The sequence below is a fragment of the Cibotium barometz genome, chromosome 4 (assembly GCF_041138505.1).
Source record: "Cibotium barometz isolate CiBa-2024 chromosome 4, ASM4113850v1, whole genome shotgun sequence".
Lineage (NCBI taxonomy): Eukaryota > Viridiplantae > Streptophyta > Polypodiopsida > Cyatheales > Cibotiaceae > Cibotium > Cibotium barometz.
This window is the reverse complement of record NC_141049.1, coordinates 59498691-59521584: the sequence shown is the minus strand read 5'-3', so window position 1 is coordinate 59521584 and position 22894 is coordinate 59498691. Positions and strand designations below refer to the sequence as shown.

The window sequence follows — 22894 nt, the reverse complement described above, 5'->3', positions numbered from 1 at the left end:
GCTGCCACCTTTTTCCATGGCTCATGCTTGGGAGCTTGTTATTTTTCATTCAACCGTTCTTGCTGTAGTTCCTTCCCATACCCATAGCTGCGTTGTATGCCTTCATAGCTAATTTTCACAACTTCCATGAAAACTTGCAAAATCCACGTGTGTTTTCTCTTTGCACTCTCTACATGACTGCAACCTTGCTCTTGCAATAGCCAGTTATTGCTGCGACCACCACTTGCTTGTCTACTTTTCTCACCAAGCTTTGCTGCTACCGTAGTTGAAACTACTTTTTGTTGAGATCCTTGTGCAGCTTCATCAAGCCTTTAACTTTTCCTCTGCAAACAAAACTCCATATTGATATTCCAATAACCACAATTGTGGCTCCAAAACTTCCAAATGAGCTTCCACTCCATGCCTTCCTTGTCATGGGTCTTAGCCATCTTCATGGCTTTCATGAGCTCCACACTGAGCTCTCCACCGTGCATGCCTTCCTCTTAGCATGGTAAACCTTCAAGGGTGCTTTTCAACATGGTTTCTCTTGAAACCATGTTGAAAAGCAAAGGTGATATACCTTTGGTTTCTCTTGAAACCAAAGGTGATATACCTTGTGAAAGCTTCATCTTGCTTCCACCGAACATTTCTCATCTTTCATCACATGAGCAAATCAGCACATTCCTCCATTTGATGCGCACATTCATGGGCTCCTTTCCTTGCCCACAATACTTGCCCCTTGTTGGACAAGCCTTTCACTCCACACATGCTCTTTGCTAACTTGCAAGAGCCATGGGATTCTCTCATCCCATAAATCAGCAACCCTTCTTTACATTGAGCATTCTTCCATGCTCAAACCAAAAAATGAATGAGGAAAAAACTTCACAAAACCAACCTTCTTGAGACATAATCAGTAGCACATCAGCTTCTCCTTGATGATGATGAAGACTCAATAGCCTTCATAATGCTGAAATCTCCATTTTCGGCTTCTTTGGGCAGCACCATAAACTCCAAATCTCCATGGGCATAATCTCTCTCCAAATGCAATACTAATGACAATGAGTGTGCTAATTTTTTTCATAATAAACTGAAAATAATGCTTAATCAAAGAACACATAACCAAGAAACTATACATAAGTATTCACCGTGACCAAGAGCCCACCCAAGCTCTGATACCATGTTAACAATCCAAAAATGGGATTGATCATGGTGATAGACATAGATTAAGCAACATAATTAAGGTGGATTAAACCACACTAAGAACTCCATTAGTGAGAGAGAGATTTCACACTCAACACAAGTTCTATTCTATTGCATATCTCAAATGAACCATACAATGATATAGGCTCTCTAGCCTTATCCCACTTTACACATCATCATCCATGTGGCACTCGCTTTTCCACTTCTTTTGGTCAACACTCACACACCATACAATATTACATGTGGCATTCTTATCTTGCCACAATATCTTACACCTCTAGGGTGCTTTTCCACATACACACAACACCACGATTACATCTCTCAACAATCCATGCTATTCTTGGAAGAAAGGCCTTAGGGCCATTCTACCATCCATTGTGTGCTCAGAAATTCCCTAGGCCCATCCTTTCGAGCCCATTAATCTTGGCTTAGCGTCATTCTTTCATTGAAAATCTTGATGTATTTTTCATCCATGGTATGCTTCAAAGAATCACCCTAGGGCCATTCTACCACCCATTGTGTCTTTTAAAATGGCCCTAGGTTGATTCTCCACTCCCTTTTGTCAACTCCCTAGGACTAATCTCTACATATGCATGCAAAACACATTAAGATTGTCCATGGAAGAATTGCCCTAGGGTAAGCACAATGTGCTTGAAATAATGGCCCTATGGCCATTCTAAAGCACACCATCCATGGTGTGCTTGAAATAATGACCCTAGGGCTATTCTACTATCCATGGTACTATTTATCTATAATGACCCTAGGTCCTTTGTTTAAAGCTCATTGGGAAATTCTTCCATCCACAATCTTGATTGGAAAATTCTTCCATGAACAATCTTGATTTATTTTGCATTCATGGTTTGCTTGAAAGGATGGCCCTAGGGCCATTCTACCATCCATGGTGTGCTTTAGAATGGCCCTAGGGCCATTATCCACTCCCTTCTGAAAACTCCCTACTAGGGCCAATCTCTACATAGGCATGCAAAATACATCAAGATTGTCCATGATGCAAGAATTTCCCTAGGGCCATTCTTGTTCTAGAGCACATTGTTCTTGCAAGAATAGTCATAGGGCCTTTCGCTACTCTCTTATGTCAATTGTTGGTGAATGTTAGAATACTCATACGACCAAACTTTACAGGTGCATGCATAAAATATCAAAATTGTGCTTTAGTTTGTGTCTTGAAAGATTGGACCTTGGTCCATTTCTACCATCCATGGTGTTCTTTAGAATGGCCATAGGGCCATTCTTTCTAGCACATTGTGCATGGTGGAATGTCCTTAGGGATTTCATGAAAATAACATCAAGACCATGGAAGAATGGCCCTTGGGACATTATTGTAAGCACAATGTACTTGGATTAATGTCCCTATGGCCATTCTAAAGCACACCATCCATAGTGTGCTTGAAAGAACGGCCCTGGGGCCATTCTACCATCCATGGTGTGATTCAGAATGGCCCTAGGGCCATTTATCCATGGACAATTTTGATGTATTTTGCATCCATGGTGTGCTTGAAAGAATGGCCCAAGAGCCATTCTACCATCCATGGTGTGCTTTATAATGGTCCTAAGGCCATTCTCCACTCCCTTCTATCATCTCACTAGGGCCAATCACTACATATGCATACAAAATAGAGTAAGATTGTCCATGGAAGAACTTACCTAGGATCATTCTTATAAGCACAATATGCTTGAAAGAATTTTCCTAGGGCTATTCTAAACCACACCATCCATGGTGTGCTTGAAAGAATGGCCCTTGGACCAAGGGTCATTCCACAATGCACAATCTTGATATTTTATGCGTGCACATGTAGTGAATGTCCCTATGACCATTTTGAAATTCCACTATGCACGATCTTGATATTTTATGTGTACACATGTAGTGAATGGCCCTATGGTCGGTGTGAAATTCACCAGTAGGTGACACAAGAGGTTAGGGAATGTCTATTATACCATCCTTAATGTGCTTTAGAATGACACTAGCTAAACACATTATGTTTGCAATAATGGCCCTAGCTACACTCTACCATGCCCAATCTTGATCAAGGACCATTTTGATATTCACCTGTTGGCACAAATAGGGTAGAGAATGTCCCTAGGGTCATCCTTACAAGCATAATGTACTTCAGAATGTCCCTAGGGCCATTCTTTCAAGCACATTATGCATTGTAGATTGGCCCTATGGCCTATTCTAAAGCACATTGTGCTTGCAAGAATCGCCCTAGGAGCATTCTAACATGCACAACGCATATATTTTATGGCAAAGCTTATATAGAATGGCCCTAGGAACATGTTCTAATATTCAGCAGTAGTAGTTGGAATAAGAGGGTAGAGAATGGCCATAGGGCCATTCTACCACCATCTACAATGTGCTTTATGAAAAGATGCAGGGGAGAAGAGAGCTTGAGCTTTTGCAAGCACACATACACTAACACAAACCCTAGAAGAGAGCACACAAGGTGAGAGGCTAAAAATTCTTCTTCTTCTTCACACAACAAAAGAGGTCTACAAAGAAGATAAAGTGACTAACACACATAATAGAGTATATACAAGCGATCCATAACGTGAACACGCTAAGAGGAGTGGGTAGATGTGGACTAGTTAGTGTAGTCCAACTGTAGAATGTCTGGCGAAGATATGTCAGTGCCAGCTACCAAACTCGCCAGTGATATAAATGTCGAACAGTCATGCAAGCGCCTCATGCAAGCGCCTCATGCAAGCGCCTCATGTTGAGCTTGACATCTCAACACTCCCCCTCAAGCTCAACTCACCCTCATGAACTCCAAGCATATCTCGAAATTTGTGGAGCTTCTCAGCTCCCAAGGCCTTCGTGATGAAGATGTCAGTAACCTAATCATGTGTGCTGACGTAGGCCAAGTCGATGTTGCCTGCCAAGACTCTCTCCCTAATGAAGTGGTAATGTACCTCAATGTGTTTCATCCGCACATGGAAAACTGGGTTCCTAGCCAATTGTATAATGCTAAGATTGTCACAATATATGACAACCTTTCTCTCCACATTACCCTTACTTCACATGTAGCAAGATTATAACATCTATATCCCTTTTGCTCAAGGGAATTCCCAATAAACACACATTTTTATGCTTTTGGATCTAGTTTGCTACGTAACTCATTTTGCACATGCACATATGCAATACATCCAAAAGCTTTCAAGTAAGACAAATCAGGTTTCTTTTGCCAGTAAACTTCTCCTCTGGCATTACATCATGTATGGCTGCATTAGGAGTCATGTTCATAATATAAACTGTTGTAAACCTCAATCCAATAACTATGTGGCTCAGCCCATCAATGCTCATGCTATCTCTTCAATGTGTTTATTTTTCCGCTCAGCAACTCCATTTTGTTGCAGAGTGTATCTACATGTAAATTGTCTCTCAATGCCATTCTTTCGTAAGAATTCAGAGAACTCATTGGAGAAGTATTCTCCCCCTCCATCTAACCTTAGGCACTTCACATGCTTTCTTGTCTGTTTTTCAGCCATCACTATGAAATTTTGAAAATGAGTGAACACTTCACTCTTCTCCTTCATGAAGTACACCCACACTTTCCTCATGTGGTCATCATCAATGAATGTTACGTATAGTACCTGCAGCCATCCATAGACATAGTCTTTACAGGACCCCATACATTTGAATGCACAACATCTAGTACATTCCTGCTCACATTTCTATCATGTGAAAATACATGTTTTTGTTTGCTTTCCAAATTGACATGCTTCACAAACTTTCTGCATACCTTCAACTTTAAACTTAGGCAGCCCTATCACAATTTGTTTAGTCTGCACAGACTTCATTCTTTGCACATTGACATGCCCAATTCTCTTATGCCAAATGTTTGTATCTACAACAACTCCTAAACCATTTGCAAACATTGTAGCACTCACTTCACGCATATTTACATTCAATGTAAGCATTTTGCCCACTCAGTTGCCTTTTGCAACCAACCTACACTTATCTTTAAAGTTTTCTATATAATAGCCATCAGGATTAAAATAAACCTACTCGCGTTAATAAAGCTCCTCAATTGGAGTTCGTTTGCCGGTGCCTCTCGAAGAGCTCCCGAGCGACGACAAGGGAAAAGAGTAGACGAAGCTCTTACGCTTGTACTACTTTCTTGCTTGCCGCTTAGCCCTTAGCATGAACAAGGTTTTGATATCATGAAAAGATGCAGGGGAGAAGAGAGCTTGAGCTTTTGCAAGCACAAACACACACACTCACACAAACCATAGAAGAGAGCACACAAGGTGAGAGGCTGAAAATTATTCTTCTTCTTCACACAACAAAAGAGGTCTACAAAGAAGATAAAGTGACTAACACACATAATAGAGTATATACAAGCGGTCCATAATGTGAACATGCTAAGAGGAGTGGGTAGATGTGGACTAGTTGGTGTAGTCGAACTGTAGATGTGGACTAGTTGGTGTAGTCGAACTGTAGAATCTTTGGCGAAGATATATCGATGCCGGCTACCAATTCCGCTAGTGATATAAATGTCGAACAGTCATGCAGGCATCTCGTGAGTGTCAGCTCATGTTGATCTTGACATCTCAACACTTTAGAATGGCCCTAGGGGCATACTCCCAAATATTGACCAGTAGTAGTAGAGGGTAGAAAATGGCCCTATGGCCATTCTACCATCTACAATGTGCTTTAGAATGGCCCTAGGGCTATTCTTGTAAGCACAATGTGCATTGTAGAATGTCCCTAGGGGCATACACTTGAATGACATATTGGGGATAGATAATGGCGCTAAGACTTTTTTTCTACCATGCACCAGTAGTTGATACAACGTGTTATAGAGTGGTCCTAGGGACATTCTACCAAGCACATTCTTTATATAATATGCATCCATGGGGTTGAGAATGTCCCTGGGACCATTGTACTGTTGCACCAACATGTTTTAATATTGACGAGTAGTAGTTGGAATAAGAGGGTAGATAATGGCCCTAGGGCCATTCTACCATCTACAATGTGCTTTAGAATGGCCCTAGGGCTATTCTTGAAAAAGCACAATGTGCATTATAGAATGGCCATAGGGGCATATTTCTGAATGAGAATAGAGAATAGAGCTAAGATGTTTAATCTACCTTGCACCAATAGTTGATACAATGTGTTATAGAATGGCCCTAGGGCCATTCTACCAAGCACATTCTTTATATATTATGCATGCATGGGATAGAGAATGTCCCTAGGACCATTGTACTATGCACCATTAACTAGAACAAGATGTATAGAATGGTCCTACTAGTAGTTGGAATATGAGGGTAGAGAATGGCCCTAGGGCTATTCTACCATCTACAATGTGCTTTAGAATGGCCCTAGGGCTATTCTTGCAAGCACAATGTGCATTGTAGAATGTCCCTAGGGGCATAATCCCAAATGGCATGTTGGGGATAGAGAATGGCGCTACCAAGAAAGATCCGGACTATGAACGTGAAGTGGGCGAAGTAAGTGAAGATGAAGATGAAGACGAAGATGAGCCCATGAAGATTCCGATTAGCCATACCTTTCTTGCTTTTTTTTGTATATGGCCAAAGGCCTTACCAATAGAGAAATATAAATATATTTTGTACACTTGCATTCTTTCCAGCTTTAATTTCTTTTTCAAGTTTTACTATCTGTATCAAAAAAAAGAAGCTGGGACACCCAGTCTGCCCCACCTTTTTTTCATGCAATGGGATCGCACAGCGATCACGTTTTTGCAGCGAAAATAGCAACATGTAGGAGAAAAATAGGCCCAACATCTCCGTGTCCTTGCAGTTATAAAAGCGTCGCTGTTTTCACTGCTAGACCCTTATTTTGTTGTAGTGTATCAATGGTTACTCAACATTGCTATAAGCTTATTTAAGCACTTGGAGCTCAACCCTTTTCCTTGACTCAAGCACTAGCAAAAACACTGCTAGTAGGCCGGGGTATCATAGAGCTTGTAGCTTGAATAGAAAAATATTTTCTGTAAACACTGGGTCATAGGTTCTTTGGTCAAGTTCAATCAATGAACGTAAATATAAAAATAATATTGTGAAAACTCTCACAACGTAGCTACAAGTCATGCGAGTGCACGAGGCTATGTGTGTCCCCATCATAGGACTCTTCATCCCAATGCCTTTCCACTTCAACACTCCCCCTTCTCTAAAAAGATTCATGTGGAGTTCCCAACTTTGATACCATGTGAAACTCTCACGATGGCAGCAAGCAGTTGGATCGTCCGAGGCCGCGTGTGCCCCATCCCTCAACAACGTGCCCAACCACTCGAAAAGGTCTTGTCCCAACGCGTCTTCACATAGCCTTGAGTATTCCTTCTCGGTGAAACCATACAAATCATGTGGGATTTTCCATATAGGTGGATATAAACATAGCTTTACCCAATCATTACAGTATTTTACCTCTCCTTCGCCCAACTTGGACTTTACGACTCGGTTATGCTTTGCTTACATGCACGCTGTGGGTTCGCTTACGTTCTGACGACTTTTCCATAACGTGTCGAGAACGCGTCCGTGATGTTAGAGAGGATGACAAGCTGCCAAAGGTCCCTCTGAGATCAATATGGGTACAACTGAAGTAGGCACATGACATGGAAGAAAAGAGAAATTTGAAAGCCAGAATTATTGTACATCGAACGCTGGTCCCATGGCGCACTCATACAAACAAAGCCAACGAGCAGGCCTTCGCGAGGAGGAGGCCGTAAATTTATGGAAGGCCAATATAGTACGCCATACTCATTTAATTTGCGCACCCGCACACAGAGTACACGCCCATGAGCTGGTGAGATCGGTTGAAGCAGTTGATTAATCAAAAGAAAGTAGAAGCACTTGCAGCTACGCTAGCCTCCGTGGTGCGCTTTTATACAGGGTTACAGCTCACGCAACGTTTTGCCCTGCTAAACCTAGGCTTCGGCCTAGGCTAATCTAGTGCTACAAAAATTAAGAATACTTTTAGCGACGAGCGAGTCCAAAAGCGTACTCTTTTTTTTTTTGCCTGAGTAACTTAGAGTGTGTAAATCTTTAAAAAGAAAGAAAGAAAGAAAGAAGGGGCCGGCCGCCCAGGAGGAGGACCTGGCAATAATGTTGCTGCAAGTGGCATGTACATCTCACTGTTTTAACGGACAGACTTGACCAGCAGCTTGTCATGTCAAGATCACAAGAAAGCTTCTTTGAACCGGACCTCTGCTCTGCGGAACATGTTCTGGCCGGGAGAGAGCAGGCCAGCCGGGTCATATCTTGCTTTCCTTTCCACGAATACGGTCCACTTCTGTGACCCGAAATGGCGCTGCCACTCCTTTTCCTCTGACAAACTTGGCAAATACTGCTTCTCTTCCAGCCCTGCTTGCTTGCAAAACCTTAGTATAGCCTCATTTTGCTCCATCAAATCATGTGTTGTTGGCTCACCGGCCACAGTCGACGGAGACCTCAAAAGTGCAACGAGATAAAACACATCCTCATCAGGAATTACTGCTGACGTACGTGAATCCCATCTGTTAAAGCCACACATACAACATTAATGCACGTTAATGAACATTCGCTGGTTGCTGTATCTATTACCTCTTTGAGCACAAAATTGCCATGACAAATTTGAAGCGTATCTTCTCTGTAGTTTGGCGTACCCTATGAACGGTTCTCTATCATTTCTCTACAAATTGGCTAATAATAGCTCTTGGGTAAGCACACAACTTATAGCGAGCTTAGTGGGTAAAGATGTACTCATGTTTCATCTACGACTTCTATAACAAAGCTTTGGAAGATATTAATTAATGGTGTAAACAAAGAGCTTAGTATGTGGTTCAGTATGTGAGTGGTTGCCTATATCATTTTGAATTCTTCTTTATACTAATCTGAACCACATAAGGTAACTACATTGTACGTAATGCAGATAATGTTGATTAGTGGATGTGAAGCAGCTCATGAGACGTAGCTTATGAGCAGTGGCTTGCTTACTTGTTTCTATTCATAGGGTAGATTATGACTGGGCCACCACCCTTGCTTGCTAGAATTTGCGTGAAAACTCCAGCATTGAACTCTGTGACCTTGCTTCGGGGAATAAAAAGGTTGAGCCAAGGGTGTGGGATATCCCAGAGCCCTTTGGCACGCAGTTTGAGCTCTCCCGTGTGAACGCGGTTGAGGAACTCCATGTACGAAATGTCAGTGCTGTATACAGACGAGGGGATGCAGTGAAGAGGCTCCAGCAACGTCGCCACCCTCTGTTTCGCAAAACAAAAGTCAGGACTCAGAAGACTTTCTTCAGGCCTGGTAGGTAGCCGCCGAGTCAAGACGTATCATAAGCCTTGCTATAATTTACGCTAAATCTCAATAGCATACCACAAAACTTGGCTTACGAGCCCTACAATGACTTCACAACCCTAAACATCTTGGCACACCAACCCTGGACATGGTGTCAATCTTGGCTTACCTGCCCTAAGCACGACTACATAACTCAAAATTGCTCTAGATAACCCTAAACATCACCTAATAAACAATCCTATATATTTGACTTCAGTACGTTAGCCTTCACTTCATGACCTTAGACAGCAATTACCTTGTCCACTGCATCTGCTTCAGCTTCATTGTAATTCAAAGTGACTTCTAGGTAGTAGAGGACATCGCTGGCAGGCATCCATTCCAGATCATTGTCCTGGGAAAGTTTTTTTTGAGGTTTAAAAAGTGAAGATCTCCAGCTGTCAATCAGATTGCCGGTGTACTTAGCAACCACAAACCCCTCTACGTAATCAAAGGTTCTCCCTTGAGGCTGCGAGATTAAGTATTCTTGATCTGCAACGAAGGCATCCCAGTCAGAGTAGAGAGCTCTTATCCACTTGACCTGTAGTGTTCCATGAGATAAAATCATAGCTTTCAGACAAACAGTTAGAAGTAGATCAGAGAAGAAAACGTTTTATGCCTTATGCAGACGTGAAACCTTTCTCCATTAACGCTACCGCTAGATGTAGTAATTTTTGAATGATGATTTAGGCTCCGTTTGTAACATTGTTATGTTAAGCTCACCCTTTGTGGTGCGGGTTCTAAGTGTAGCCAAGCACTGGTGATGATACCGAACTGGCCTAACCCACCAAGGGCACCATAGAAGAGATCGGAGCTCTCGTGCGCAGAGCAAACAACGAGGTCACCCTTGCCTGCAAACGAACATACGAGCACTAAGCATGGTGTGGGTGTGTGCCTTCACCAAGATGGAAACAAGACTTTGAAATTAATTGGAATTCATAGATGAGAATAAGGAAATAATAACCTGTGACTACTTCAAGCTGGTAGACGTTACTAATCTGGGGGCCATGGAGGAAGGCCTGGCCACTGACCCCCGCGTTAGAGAGGGTACCTCCAATGCTAAGGTAGAGGTAATCAGTCCAAGATTTAGGAGCCAGACCGTGTTTGAGAGTTTCTTTCAAGACATCAATCCAGAGCTCTCCACCTCTTACATTGGCATAAGGTGCCTCAGAACCAGTAGTATATGGTGATGATGAGGATGTAAAAGGTTTGGTACCCTTGTGCACAGTAATCCCACGCAGAGCCGACATCTCAATTACCACGCCATCTTTGGCTTGGGCCTGCCCGTGTATAGAGTGACCATGGCCCTTTGCAGCTACAGTGAGGTTTGTTGAAGACCCGGCTTCATAAATCGCCTTGATGAGGCTTGCAATGTCCTCAACTGATGCTGGGTATAGCACAGCTCTCGGCTCATCCGAGTTCATGCCTCCAAAATCACGAGCTGCCTCTTCTGCATTGCCATTGCCATACACTAGCTTTCCCTCCAACTCAATCGAGCGCAGCAGACCACAGTCGGCACAACATAAATCTAACACAGATCCGTTTGCTAATTGTAGAGCAACTAAACTGCAGACTAGCAATACGAATCCTAGACCTAAGCAGCTACTTCCCTTTACCAGGTAAAGTATTTGATACTCCATGCCCTTCACAGGATTAAACAAATTAGCGCTCTTAATCAACAATAACTCTTCTTCTTATCTCTAAGTCTGCTCTCTTTTAGCGAAGGAAAAACTATGCGAAGGCTTTCCGTGGAGTTCCTTCTTTCAGCAGAGTCTTTAATACATAAAAATTGAAATATATAAATATATATATTGTATATGTGCATATCGCAGCCCCCTTTCTTTGCCCACATTAAAAAATTTGCTTGGAAGTACAGTCCGGCCAAAACTCCCTCGTACAACAGATGGCTTTGCTCCGTGCACTCCTCGTTCAGCCGCGAGCCAGCTTTGATGTGAGAATTTATTGAGAATCCCTCTGTCCATATACTATATAGCAGCTCTTGATTTTCTTCACTGTTTTTGCTGGATCATGCAACGAGGACTATGATGATGAGAGACTTGGCAACGACGAGAAAAGATGGCGTGTGGGCAAAGTGTAGACGCGCTATACGCACACGAGGGTAGAAGCTATGCACATGGGATGGGAGCTTGCTTGACAGCGAAGGTCAGACTACTAGCCACGCATAACAATTTGCGAGAAATTACGAAATATGATTAAATAACACACACAATCCTACGAACCTAATGTGAAGCCTCAAGGCTCACGTATACAATTAAAAATATACTCACACTAACGCTCCTCTAATTATCTAGTGTATTTCTTGTAATATAACTCATCCTCTTAGCGTATTACAAGCGTCGTGTCTCATAATAATATATATGTTTACCTTATGATTACTACTTTGATTATTAAAAGTGAGCTTCGAGTATTAAAAGTGAGGTACGCAACTTTCATCCTTGATTTATCGAGACCCAGTGCTCCACAGTTTGCTTTTCTACGATCTCCGTGACCGTACATACTACTCCGGGGCCAGTTCACGTGGAGCGGTTTGGCTGTGTCTCATCATGTTACGTCACCCAGCTAGGTTGTAGTAGCATGTACACAAAGAGCAAGGGGCTCTCTACTCTAAGCTATACTCCAATTAACAGATATAGTACAGTAGGCCGCGTTTCAACTACAGATAACCTTTCAAAATAGCCGGTTCTTACCATCGCACCCCTCACAACTCCATTAGGAAAACGTGCGGTTTTTTATAAACTAACTCAAATGGGAGAGAAACATCTTTCACATGCTAGCGCAGCGCCCTCACAGGCCATGGAAAATCTTACAGTGTGAATTCTTCTTTAGAGTAAATGAACACTTGAGTGGTCATTCTACTTAGTTTGACCTTTTTTTTTCTACTTAGTTTGACCTTTTTTTTTGAAGAAACTGCGATCTTCGTATACTGCTACCAGGATGAAATATATGGAGTTCCCATTTGCAGTGTGTGTACTCCACCTTACCAAGCAACTCACTTGTGAGACTTGACGTGATTTTGTATGCTTTAGAAGTCTCCTTTTTTTAAAAAAATCAGGATGACAATTTTACGAATTCTTTACCCCCCACTTTCCTGAATATTTCACCCTACATTTTAAGATGATGTCCAGTTTTTCTCCGTCCATCGTTCTCTATTCATACTTCATAGAAGTCTCCTAAAAAAAAAAATTAAAATGAGGTGAATATCTTTTTCCCTTTAATGAACAATATTTTCTAATGTGTTCTTTGCTTGTGGCTTGAAAGGCATGGTATAGTATAGTGAGTACCCAAATTTTTCGCTAGACGCATTTGAAAATATTACTTGGAAAAAAGAAATTTATATTCACTTTTTCCTCTTTTTTCTCTCTCACAACAGCTACTCTTTCTTCCTCTTTTCTCTCTCTCTCTCAAGAACAAAGACAAAGAGGTGGGGGGATAGCCTAGTGGGAAGGGCTCTTTCCCTACACCGCCATGGCATGGGTTCAATACACGCCCCCTCCTCCCGCATGCCTAAATGGCATGTGGTCTGTCCGTTTCCTCACTATAAATAAATAAATAAATAATATCCCTTGCAATACAAAGAAAACAACGAAGACAAGCCCTTGATAAGGGGGTTTGTTTATACATATCTCTAGATGGGAGCTTGGGTAGGGGACACCTCCCAATGTTGTGTTTTCAAAATTCATTTTGTTTAAAAGAAAAAAAAAGGATTTTGATATGTGAAATGTACTTTCTTTGCAAACCCCTTACCTTCTTTGCAAACCCCTTACCTTGTGTGCTTATGGTCCTTGAAGACATAACCCTAGTGAAGGCCTTTCCCACGGCACAGCTAATTGTGGCATGAGGAAATTTTAGACATTTAACAGGTACTTTTTCTAGCTGCTCATCCTAATGTTTTGGCTAAGTTTTTGAGATGAATTCCTAAGTGTACCAAAATCAGCACCAAGTTTCAAATACCAAGTTAATGATGTGCATGCAAAAACATTGTAAGTACACACATGGAAATGGAGAGAAAGTGGCCCTTCATCAAGGGCAAGGGAGATCTCTCTTGTTCAAGTTCCACACCCCTCCCGTCCCACCCTTATGATATAAAGATGGTCATAATGAACCCTTCCCATCAGCAGGGGGATTGGGGGCTACCATGAAAATGGGAGAGAGGAAGTGGATAGAAAAGAGGTAGGTGTCCCACACATCATAAGCCATTCAAGAGAAGTTGGCGAAGCTACTTTCATGGAGGGGGATCACCACTTTCCTATTGTCAGGTTGCAATCAAAGAATCGATTTTCAACTAAAAATAAGTTATGTGTTGTATTACCCTCCATTTTGATGAGTGCTAAAGCCTGATATACACAAGGCCATGTTGCTCTTTATTTCTTGCCCATAGCATGGGCATATGTAATCAACCAAACTTTACACAAAGTTGTAACTTGGCCAAGCAACCTTTACACAGCCAAATACCTTAAGAAAGTGGGAGGCAATGGGAACGTCTCGTCAAAAAGGTACATTTATGTTGATTGGTCCTTCTCAAAGTGCCTATCCATGTCCATCCACTTTTGGCTATCCAAAATTCCCCACGCACACCTACACCTACACATGGGATGGGTAATTGAACCCTCTTGGCCCTCTATGCAAGGATGATTTTTGAAGGGATGGGTCACCCTTCAAAATGATGGGTTTATTAGAAATAATACATGTTTTTTAATGCATCTTTTTTTAAATTGTGAGTGACTATTTTGAAAGGTTTACTAGAAATAATACATGTTTTTTTAAATTGTGAGTGACTATTACTAGAAATAATACATGTTTTTTTATAATGTATCTTATTGTTTGACTGTAATTTTACTACCAAAATACCCAAAAACAAGCATGACTCCAATAAATGACTGTATTTTACTACCAAAATACCCAAAAATTAGCATGATGCCAGTAAAAAGCAACCTTGTCTCATTAAACAGGCTCTTGGGGGGGGGGCGTGAGGACTGCGATTGGCCGCCGGCACTGTACACTGCAAGGTCTAGAGTTCTACCAAGGTATTGAGTAATGGCCTAGGGCCTCAGGCTAATAAAGGAGTCAGGACGCGTGGGATTGGTCCTTGGCTAAAGGGGGAAAGGTGTGCTTTGTTTGGAGGGTGGGCAATCTGGACTGAAATGATTGGTGGAAAGATTTTGCGCGAGATACGCAGTGACGCAACGCAAATGCTGTGCCGCCACTTGATTAAGCCCTTTTCACACAGCAACAAGGCGAGACCTAAATCGAGGGGTCACACGGTCACACCACGCTCTCCCGTGGGCCCCGTAGCCCACGCGCCTCCGTGCATAGACCACGTGGACCCGAAGGGCCCCATATACACAAGCGCCACGCTGTCCAATCTCCCCCTTGGGGCCCCACTGCCTACGTCAACGCTGATGTCACCGCTGATGTCGCGTTGTTCTTCGTGCACAAAAGAATACATTCAGTGCTTTCTTTGGCGCCGATCGACATAGAGGCCAATACGGAGATCCTGAATCTCTAAAACGTTATCGTGGACCATACTACCATTATCCATAGGTGTGGACCGTGTAGTGTGGTTTGCGCCCGTGGTAGCACACGCTATGGAGCCGCACACACAGTGATTGTCGAGTCTTGACCAAAGGCTCCATCCCCCTAGATAGTCCCGAGTCCCGGCTCTCTGCTACCATACGAAACCTAGAGTTTCCAAAAACCCAGAGATTTCGGCTGGGTTTTGATGTGGCCAGAACTTCGAACCTGTGAGGATGTTACCACCGCATCTTTTTGTTTTGTCAATAGAAGGCTGCGTGTCAATACCACTACTGCTGCGTGTCAATGTGTCATTGGAATTCCTCTTGCGTGTCAATGTGTCATTGGCGTCTCACGAAAGCGTTAAGAATCTAGACCGTGTCAGTGGTCACCAGCTTTGGGATATGGAAAATCTGTCGTGATGTGGGCCCGGATCCGCTTCCGTCAACAGTATCCGCAAAGTTGGAAGGTGCCGTGGATTCGTGGAAGTTCCCGTTCCTATGCTGGTAAGGTTGAGCCTAGAAAAGAGCTCGATTGGATTACTCATGTTTGACACGTCGATAGACAGACCTGTTCACGCACGTCCTCTTTCTTATAAGGCTGTGTGCAACGCCCCAACTTTTCAAACATGAGCTAAATTTTCATCTAGTGGCCCTCTAGTGTTATTTGAACTAGTCGTTGCAAGGGCCAAGTTCAAAATAACCCCACTGGGATTTCAGAATCTCTTTATGGGGTAACTCACACCTCACTACAGTTTTTCCAAAATATTTGTTGTTTTGTGCTTTGTTCAATGTTCTCACCACCACTGGGCAACCCTATTAAGGTCGTGAGAACACAACTTTGAAATGCTTATGAAGAGTGGGCAAAACCAATTTGGCACACCATTTTATTCTTATCATAACAAACTATTTTGATGACATATCAGTGCTTTCAATACTGTTGTGCCTCCATTCCAGTTTTGCCATGTGATGTCTATCAAAAATGTCATATTAGTGGGTATGCGAGAACGACCTCTAAAGGGCTTCACACACATGAGTGCCACCATAGAGAGGGGACCAACTTGACTACATGTTTTTTGGGGACTCCCTTGCTCATCAAGTTTGTACACATATCAGTGTCACCATAGAGAGGGGGCCAACTGGACCACATCCCTTGCTCATCAAGTTTACAACATTGATAATATTGTATACTCACATCCAACCCCAACCATGGCCTATATTTGGCGATGGATTTTGTAATTGTGCTTTTTTATGCAAAATTTCCCCACCTGGTCTCACACAAAGTGACAAAGATGACTTGGCTATGGACACCCCATCTAAACATTGTTGAAAAAGATGTGTTAACAATTTCAACATGGACAAGGCAACCATACCATGGCTTGAGAAATGCAACAAGTTGTCGTTAAGAAAAGTATAAAATATATTTATCTTTCCTAGAAGATATTGGTGTGCGCCTAATTTCTAGCTAGGGTTTTTCCTTCAACAATCACCAAATGCCTAACATGTGTGGCATACAAGGTGACAGGATTCACTCTCACTTGATGTATAAAGGTTGCCTAACCATTTGAAATAATGTACAGCTTCCATTGGTCGAGTATCAATTCATCACAGCAAAAATAGCTCCAAAATAATCATCATTCATTTCAAAATTATGACTTTTATATAATGTTGGGCCAAAAGTAGCTTATCACCCTGTTGTGTCTTTTGCTTTGTGTGTAAACACCAAGCTAAAGATCAAAGTAGCCTATCACCTTGCTTTGTCTTTAGCTTGGTGTGTAAACACCCTTAGAGTCCATACAAATTGAAGCTCACACATTTATTCTTTAAAAGGATAGCCAAATTACTACCTGCCTCTAGCCAAAGTGAAAATGCATTTTCTTGGCAACATCTTGCTAATGTTTAGGTCCAAGAATCAAACCCTCACTCCTATGCATTACTAATCACTCTCTCTCACACAAGAGCATAGTTGATGTGACTTTCAACTTATGACTCATACAAAAAAAAAAGATTGAGCACTGTATAGGGCTATGTTTTAATGACAATCACCTTAAAAACCTTAAGTTTATTATAGTCATTGATTTACAACATGAGACAATGTTGGATATCAATGCTCCACCCTCATATTGTATTAGGCACCGACTAGCTCATGTTTATACAGCCCCCATTATGACGAGTAGCCCTTGTTGAGCAGCTCGCGTGCCAGACATCCCTGTTTTCAAATGAGAAGGTGGCCTAGGAGGATAGATGGTTTAGAGACAGCTTGGATTGAATTTAACACACTGGTACGGTCCATAGATGGAGTAGTTAGACTTTACTCTTAGACACCCTATACTAACATTAGGGTCCAAGATGAGCCCAGATGACTGTGAGAGGTGGAAAAATTTGCATAGCATTCTCTAGTTCATCTTTATGAACCAAGTCTACACCAAAGACGGTGGCACCGACTATGGCCACGGACATACACAGTCATGCCATGAGAAGAATCTGAGAGAGAGGGTGAGCATGAGCTCCTTATGCAATTACTCACACACAAGAGTAGCCATAAGCACACAAGAGATGGATGGCTAAATTTTCTTCTATTCTCTTCTCTATACAACCATAACAGAAAGATAAGAGTACATACTACTATAAGGGAAAGTACTCTTCTACTAAAACATCGTACAAAGGTCGGTCCATAGTTTGAACCCAACTAAATGAGCTGGCACTATAACTATGCCATAACTCTTGTGAACCAAAGAGACTATCACACAGCCTATGTAAACCACTGGCGGAATATCACCCATAGTCTCATCAACCATGCTAATGGTATAAGTGCGGAGCTGTTATCCTTGCATATATGCACTATAGTTGAGCTCAATATGTCAACACTCCCCCTCGAGCTCAACTCCATATCATGCACTCCAAGTAAGCTCCTAAACGTACAGAGCTTCTTCGTACTCAATGTCTTTGTGAAGATGTCAGAGCTTCCTGATCCACTATGATGACATATCCAAATCCACATTAATTGCTCTACTGCTAGAACCTTCTCCCTCATAAAGTGATAATGCACCTTAGTGTGTTTCATCGCAACATGATACATTGGGTTACCAGCAACTTGTATGCTGCTCATGTTATTATAATAAATGGCATTCATCCTATCCATGGGCTCACCCATATTATAATGCACCTTAGTGTGTCTCATCATCGCAACATGATACATTGGGTTACCAGCAACTTGTATGCTTCTCATGTTGTCACAATAAATGGCATTTTTCCTATCCATGGGCTCACCTATATTATAATGTAGACTTCATGTACCTCAGTATCCTCCTATTCACATCTAAGGGTGGCTTCCCCAGGGCCTACATAAACTAACTCACCAATCCAAACATAGCTCAAACATAGCCCAATGACTCCAACAATGGTGAGAACATTGTGGAGGAGAGGATAAGCTTGAGCTCTTTGCAAGCAAACACACACACACACACAAGAGTAGACAAGTATACAAAAGAGATGGATGGCTAAATAATCTTCTATTCTCTTCTCTTCTCTACAACTATTAAGATGAAGAAATAAGAGTACACACTATAAGGGAAAGTACTCTCCTATAATAACAAATAATTTATGTTGTCAGTCCATAGTGTGAACCCGATTATATGAACTAGCGCTATAACTACACCATACTCTACTAATCCAAATGTGGTTGTCACACAACCTTTCATACACTAGCGGTATATCAACCATAATCTCCCCAACCATGCTAGCTACGTAAGTGCTAAGAGCTGTCATCCTGGTGTGCCACCTAATATCCATAGTAGTTGAGATCCATATCTCAACACTCCCTCGTGAGCTCAACTCCATACCCTACACTCCAAGTAAGCTCATGAACCTGCGAAGCTTCCATCGATAAAAAGAAAACCCTTAAAAATCATCACTAAGGGGGAGAAATCAAGGAAAGACCAAGAAAAAACTGGGCACAATTCATTCTCGGGTTGCATCTCTAAGAAGTGAACGGTCGTTTACTTCAAAGAGGTATGGGCGTACCTTCTTTAGCCGCACCCATCCAATTCCTATTAGATAATCTCTCCAAATTTGTCTAATAAATGAGAGTAATGGGCATTAAAAGGATCATAAATGTGCAATAAAAGAGCTTAAACATGGTACAACAAAGCTATCAAGAGAATATTTGAAGGTGGCTGTGTCAAAAGATACGTTGTTTTGATGCAATTAAGACACTTGCCTGTCAGTTTGTGAGCATATGTCCAAACCTTCACAGGCGTATGTCCATTCCTCCATGATTGAACGGACATACCTTCATGAGCTCATACCCGTTTCCCCCCACTAGTGAATATCCTTTTCTAACACTATCCAGTACGGCCATACCTACCTTGTTATTGAACGCCCGTTCGGCCACACCCTTCTGATGCATGAACACCCGTTCCTTCACAAAGGAATTCCCATTCCTGTTTCCAGTCCATGATCATATCTACGATAAAGAATGGTTGTAGCTTAAGTTAAGCCATGCCTGTACCCACAACAGGCGAACGTTCGTTCCTCTGTGAGGAACGAACGATTGTTCCTGAACTCCTAAAGGGAAAAAATCTCCCTATTCCAAAGTGTCACTCTAGACCATTACTCAACACATTCAAGCACCCACGCTCAAAGAAACTAGCATAAAACAACCCCTTATTTGACGTCGTTTTGATGAATCCTCCTATATGCACAATAGCTTGCTAGATCTGACCCTTTGATTAACATAACGTGGAGTCAAATGGTGTTGGTTTTTGATAGCACTAGTGAAAGTGAATAACATCCAAGCACGGGTCAGTCTTGCCTCAAGATTGAAAAACTTTATCCTGGGAAATACACAATCAAAAGAGCCTCATCCTCAAGGACACGGATATGGATTATCAATTGAGAGAATTCTCACACCCCCGCTAGATCCGAGACTTAAGGTGGGGCAGGGCCCAAATGACCTAATTCAAACCAATCTAATAGCCTGGGGAGCCATGCTAAGTGTCGTGACAACAGATTCATTTTAGGATCGTAGGCGAACACCAAACCTAGGTCAAGACCAGTTCACCAAGGTCTAGAGACCTCCTACCAAAGAGAAAGAGTCCCCCAGAACTCTCCAACCAACACATGACACATGTACAGTCACTACCTACCTCGCAGGGTGTATCCCAGATACCATATGAATCCCTATGAGAAGAGCAAACCGGCCCACCACTAAGGCACGGGCCAAAGATGGGATACTATCCCCTAGGCCTAGCTCCCCCACCCATCATACCCCCACCTGCACAGCATCCCCAGCTATGGAAGGATTTACACCTGAAATCTTGAGGGTAGCCATGGAAATAGGGAGGGGGGGAGGTTCAGGGATTGTACCACTAGTACCTGTGCAACCGGTGCAATGGCCAAGACCAGAAAGGAATAAACTGGCCTACATTTTCCAAACTTATCACTAAGTTTGATGGGTCCAAATATCCCATACCTCATCTGGAGATGTTTAACCAGATATGTGAGGCGTTCACATGGAAGATCAGGTCAAGGTGAGTGCCTTCAGCCTCATCCCGGATTGAAAAGCGGGATAATGGTTTTGATTACTAAAAATAGAAGACAAGGTTAACTTTGATGCCTTGAAATAGGCTTTCAAAGTAGGATATTCAAGACAAGGATCTCGATGGAGTCCAATCAACCAGTTGCATAATTGAAAGCAAAAAGAGGAAGAATCCATATGGGACTATATCAACTAGTTTGAGATACCTTCACTCTCATTGTAATGATAGGGACAAGTTCTCCAACAAAAGACTGGTTGATCAATTCCTAGAGCCTATATGCTTTGGGGCATACCTCCTTTGAGCAATGACGTAGAAGCTCCATGGATTTCGAAGACAATTTCAAGGGAACTCATTCCTGAGAATTGCATGAGGGCACTTCTAAAGCTTCCTTCAAAACACCAAAAGAGCTGCAGCCGAGTGGTTCCAGTGTGTGTGTGTCTGTGTTGGTGTGTGTGGGTTTAAAACCCCCTGGGGGCACGGCTTTTGGTGGAACTCCCAACCCTTCTTCCCTAAACTCCCTAAAATAATAATAATAGATTAGAATATAAAAACTATATCCACTATTAAAAAAAAAGCTTCCTTCAACAATGGAGATTAGGCCAAAGTCGTGATCAAGTTGGGCAACCTCATCTTTACCCCAAGAGAGAACTAGTGTGGTGCCCGATTTGTCGAGAAAACCACACTAGCATGGAATGTCCACATTGGATACCCAAACCCATTCTCTACTGTGCTTACTACCAAAGATGGGGAGATCATGAAACAACAAATTGCTGCCACCAAAGAGCTGCTCAAGCGAGACCTCTAACAAAAGCCTTGCCACATAACCTAAGGAAACGCTGACCTTGCCAGCACCAGCACAACATAATGCACCTCAACCTGGCCATGAAGTGGCCTCGTGAAGAATCGCCAAAGTATCAAAAGTCCCCTTGCCACCCCCGGTCCTTCAATCTCACAACCACCATTGCCTCAAGTGAACCCTATTCACCACAGTTGACCTTGATGGAAGTCTTTGAAGAAGGTGATAAGGGAGAACCTACCAATAATGTCACCTTCGAACCCCCTGATCCAAGAAGCCCACCCCTGCAAATCCTAAGTCATTACGTGATGGAGAGTAAGCACATGCACCCCATATAGCTAGAAGCCTCCACAACACCACACGGATGAGACTTGAACAATATGTCTAAATGACTACCTATGTTATGCTATCACTGCACTAGACCTCACCAAATAGCTGAATGTCCGATCAAGAAAGGGATGGCAAGTACTCCTATGTGAGCACTCGCACCTTAACTCCCTTATGCATAGGTTGTGGGATAGACCATGTGTACAAGGATTTCCCATTGAGAATGGGTGTATTGGGGAAGGGAAATGAAGCCAAACCAAGTACCATCATTAACCAGTGCTAAGCGTGTGGGATGGCTTCATCCACACGGTACCTCTGAATGCAATTACACGAATGTAAAGCAGGAGGAGAGCCGCAACCCATGCTGCTGATGCGTCTACTTTGTAGAACCAAGAAGCCTCGGGACACATAAGGATCTGATATTTTAATGAGGTTCTTGAATAAGCACGAGAAACTAGGCGCTCTCAAAAGAACAAGGCCACAAAGATTGGTAAGGGAGATAGCCGTGTTATCATAGAAAGTGGATCCAACACGGGGACAACTACCAATGTGTCATCTTCCTCCTCCGATGAAGAACTGATACTACCATCTTCCCCTCAAACAAGAGATCAAATAGACCCCAGTCATCTGCCCGTTAGCCAAATATCCAAACCCAATCAAGAAGAAGGGGAGGCTTAAGGCTGCAATGGAGCTAGTCAAGAACTATCAAGCTCAAATGGAGGAGAAACCTGAGGTAGTCCAAATGGTAGGAAGTTCCTCCATGCCTAACAGAAAACCAACCAAGGAATCCCAAGAGCCTAACAAAGGCCCCAACCGCCAAGCACTCCTTGAGAATCTCCCTCAAGAAGTTAAACCAGAAGCCACAACAATCCCTCATCAGGTGGACCGTGTTGCTACGTATCTTATGATTCTGAGGATCGACCACCCAAGAAGACACTGATGTTCATATCCCTATACCCTAGGGCCTACACCTTGAAAAGCCTAAGCATATAGGGATAACTAGATTCACGAACCTACACCCGTTCTGAGAGATATTGCAGGTCTCTCTTCCTTTCTGTCTTCACAAGTCTAGATTCCCATTGGCACCTTACTTCAAGGTAGCCCAAGTCTATAGAAGGATTTAAAGGATTGGATGGAAGGAAGGCTTGGAGTAGGAATGGAGGAGCAAGTGGAACTAGGAAGTTCCAATGAGACCAATGAGGAAGGATCATAAAACTAGATGGAAACATCGG

The 22894-nt window shown here is 42.6% G+C and overlaps 1 protein-coding gene across 1 annotated transcript; it reads right to left on the bottom strand.

Annotated features, from left to right (window-relative positions):
• Positions 1–7757: 7757 nt before the first annotated feature.
• Positions 7758–11767, bottom strand: LOC147639447 (cytokinin dehydrogenase 4-like). Its single transcript, XM_086791477.1, has 5 exons — positions 10433–11767; positions 10192–10319; positions 9728–10009; positions 9130–9392; positions 7758–8669 (listed from the first exon to the last, which is right to left on the bottom strand). The coding sequence occupies exons 1-5, from the start codon at positions 11106–11108 to the stop codon at positions 8333–8335; spliced, it is 1686 nt and encodes a 561-aa protein (XP_086647603.1). The 5' UTR covers positions 11109–11767; the 3' UTR covers positions 7758–8332.
• Positions 11768–22894: the final 11127 nt, after the last annotated feature.

What these genes read in the sequence shown, in the direction of transcription:
- LOC147639447 (XM_086791477.1), bottom strand. Translation starts at nt 11,108, where the DNA reads ATGGAGTATCAAATACTTTACCTGGTAAAGGGAAGTAGCTGCTTAGGT. An exon ending in TAGAACCCGCACCACAAAGG is followed by an intron (nt 10,010 to 10,191) that starts GTGAGCTTAACA and finishes GGAACACTACAG; the next exon opens with GTCAAGTGGATAAGAGCTCT. An exon ending in AAGCAGATGCAGTGGACAAG is followed by an intron (nt 9,393 to 9,727) that starts GTAATTGCTGTC and finishes TTTGCGAAACAG; the next exon opens with AGGGTGGCGACGTTGCTGGA.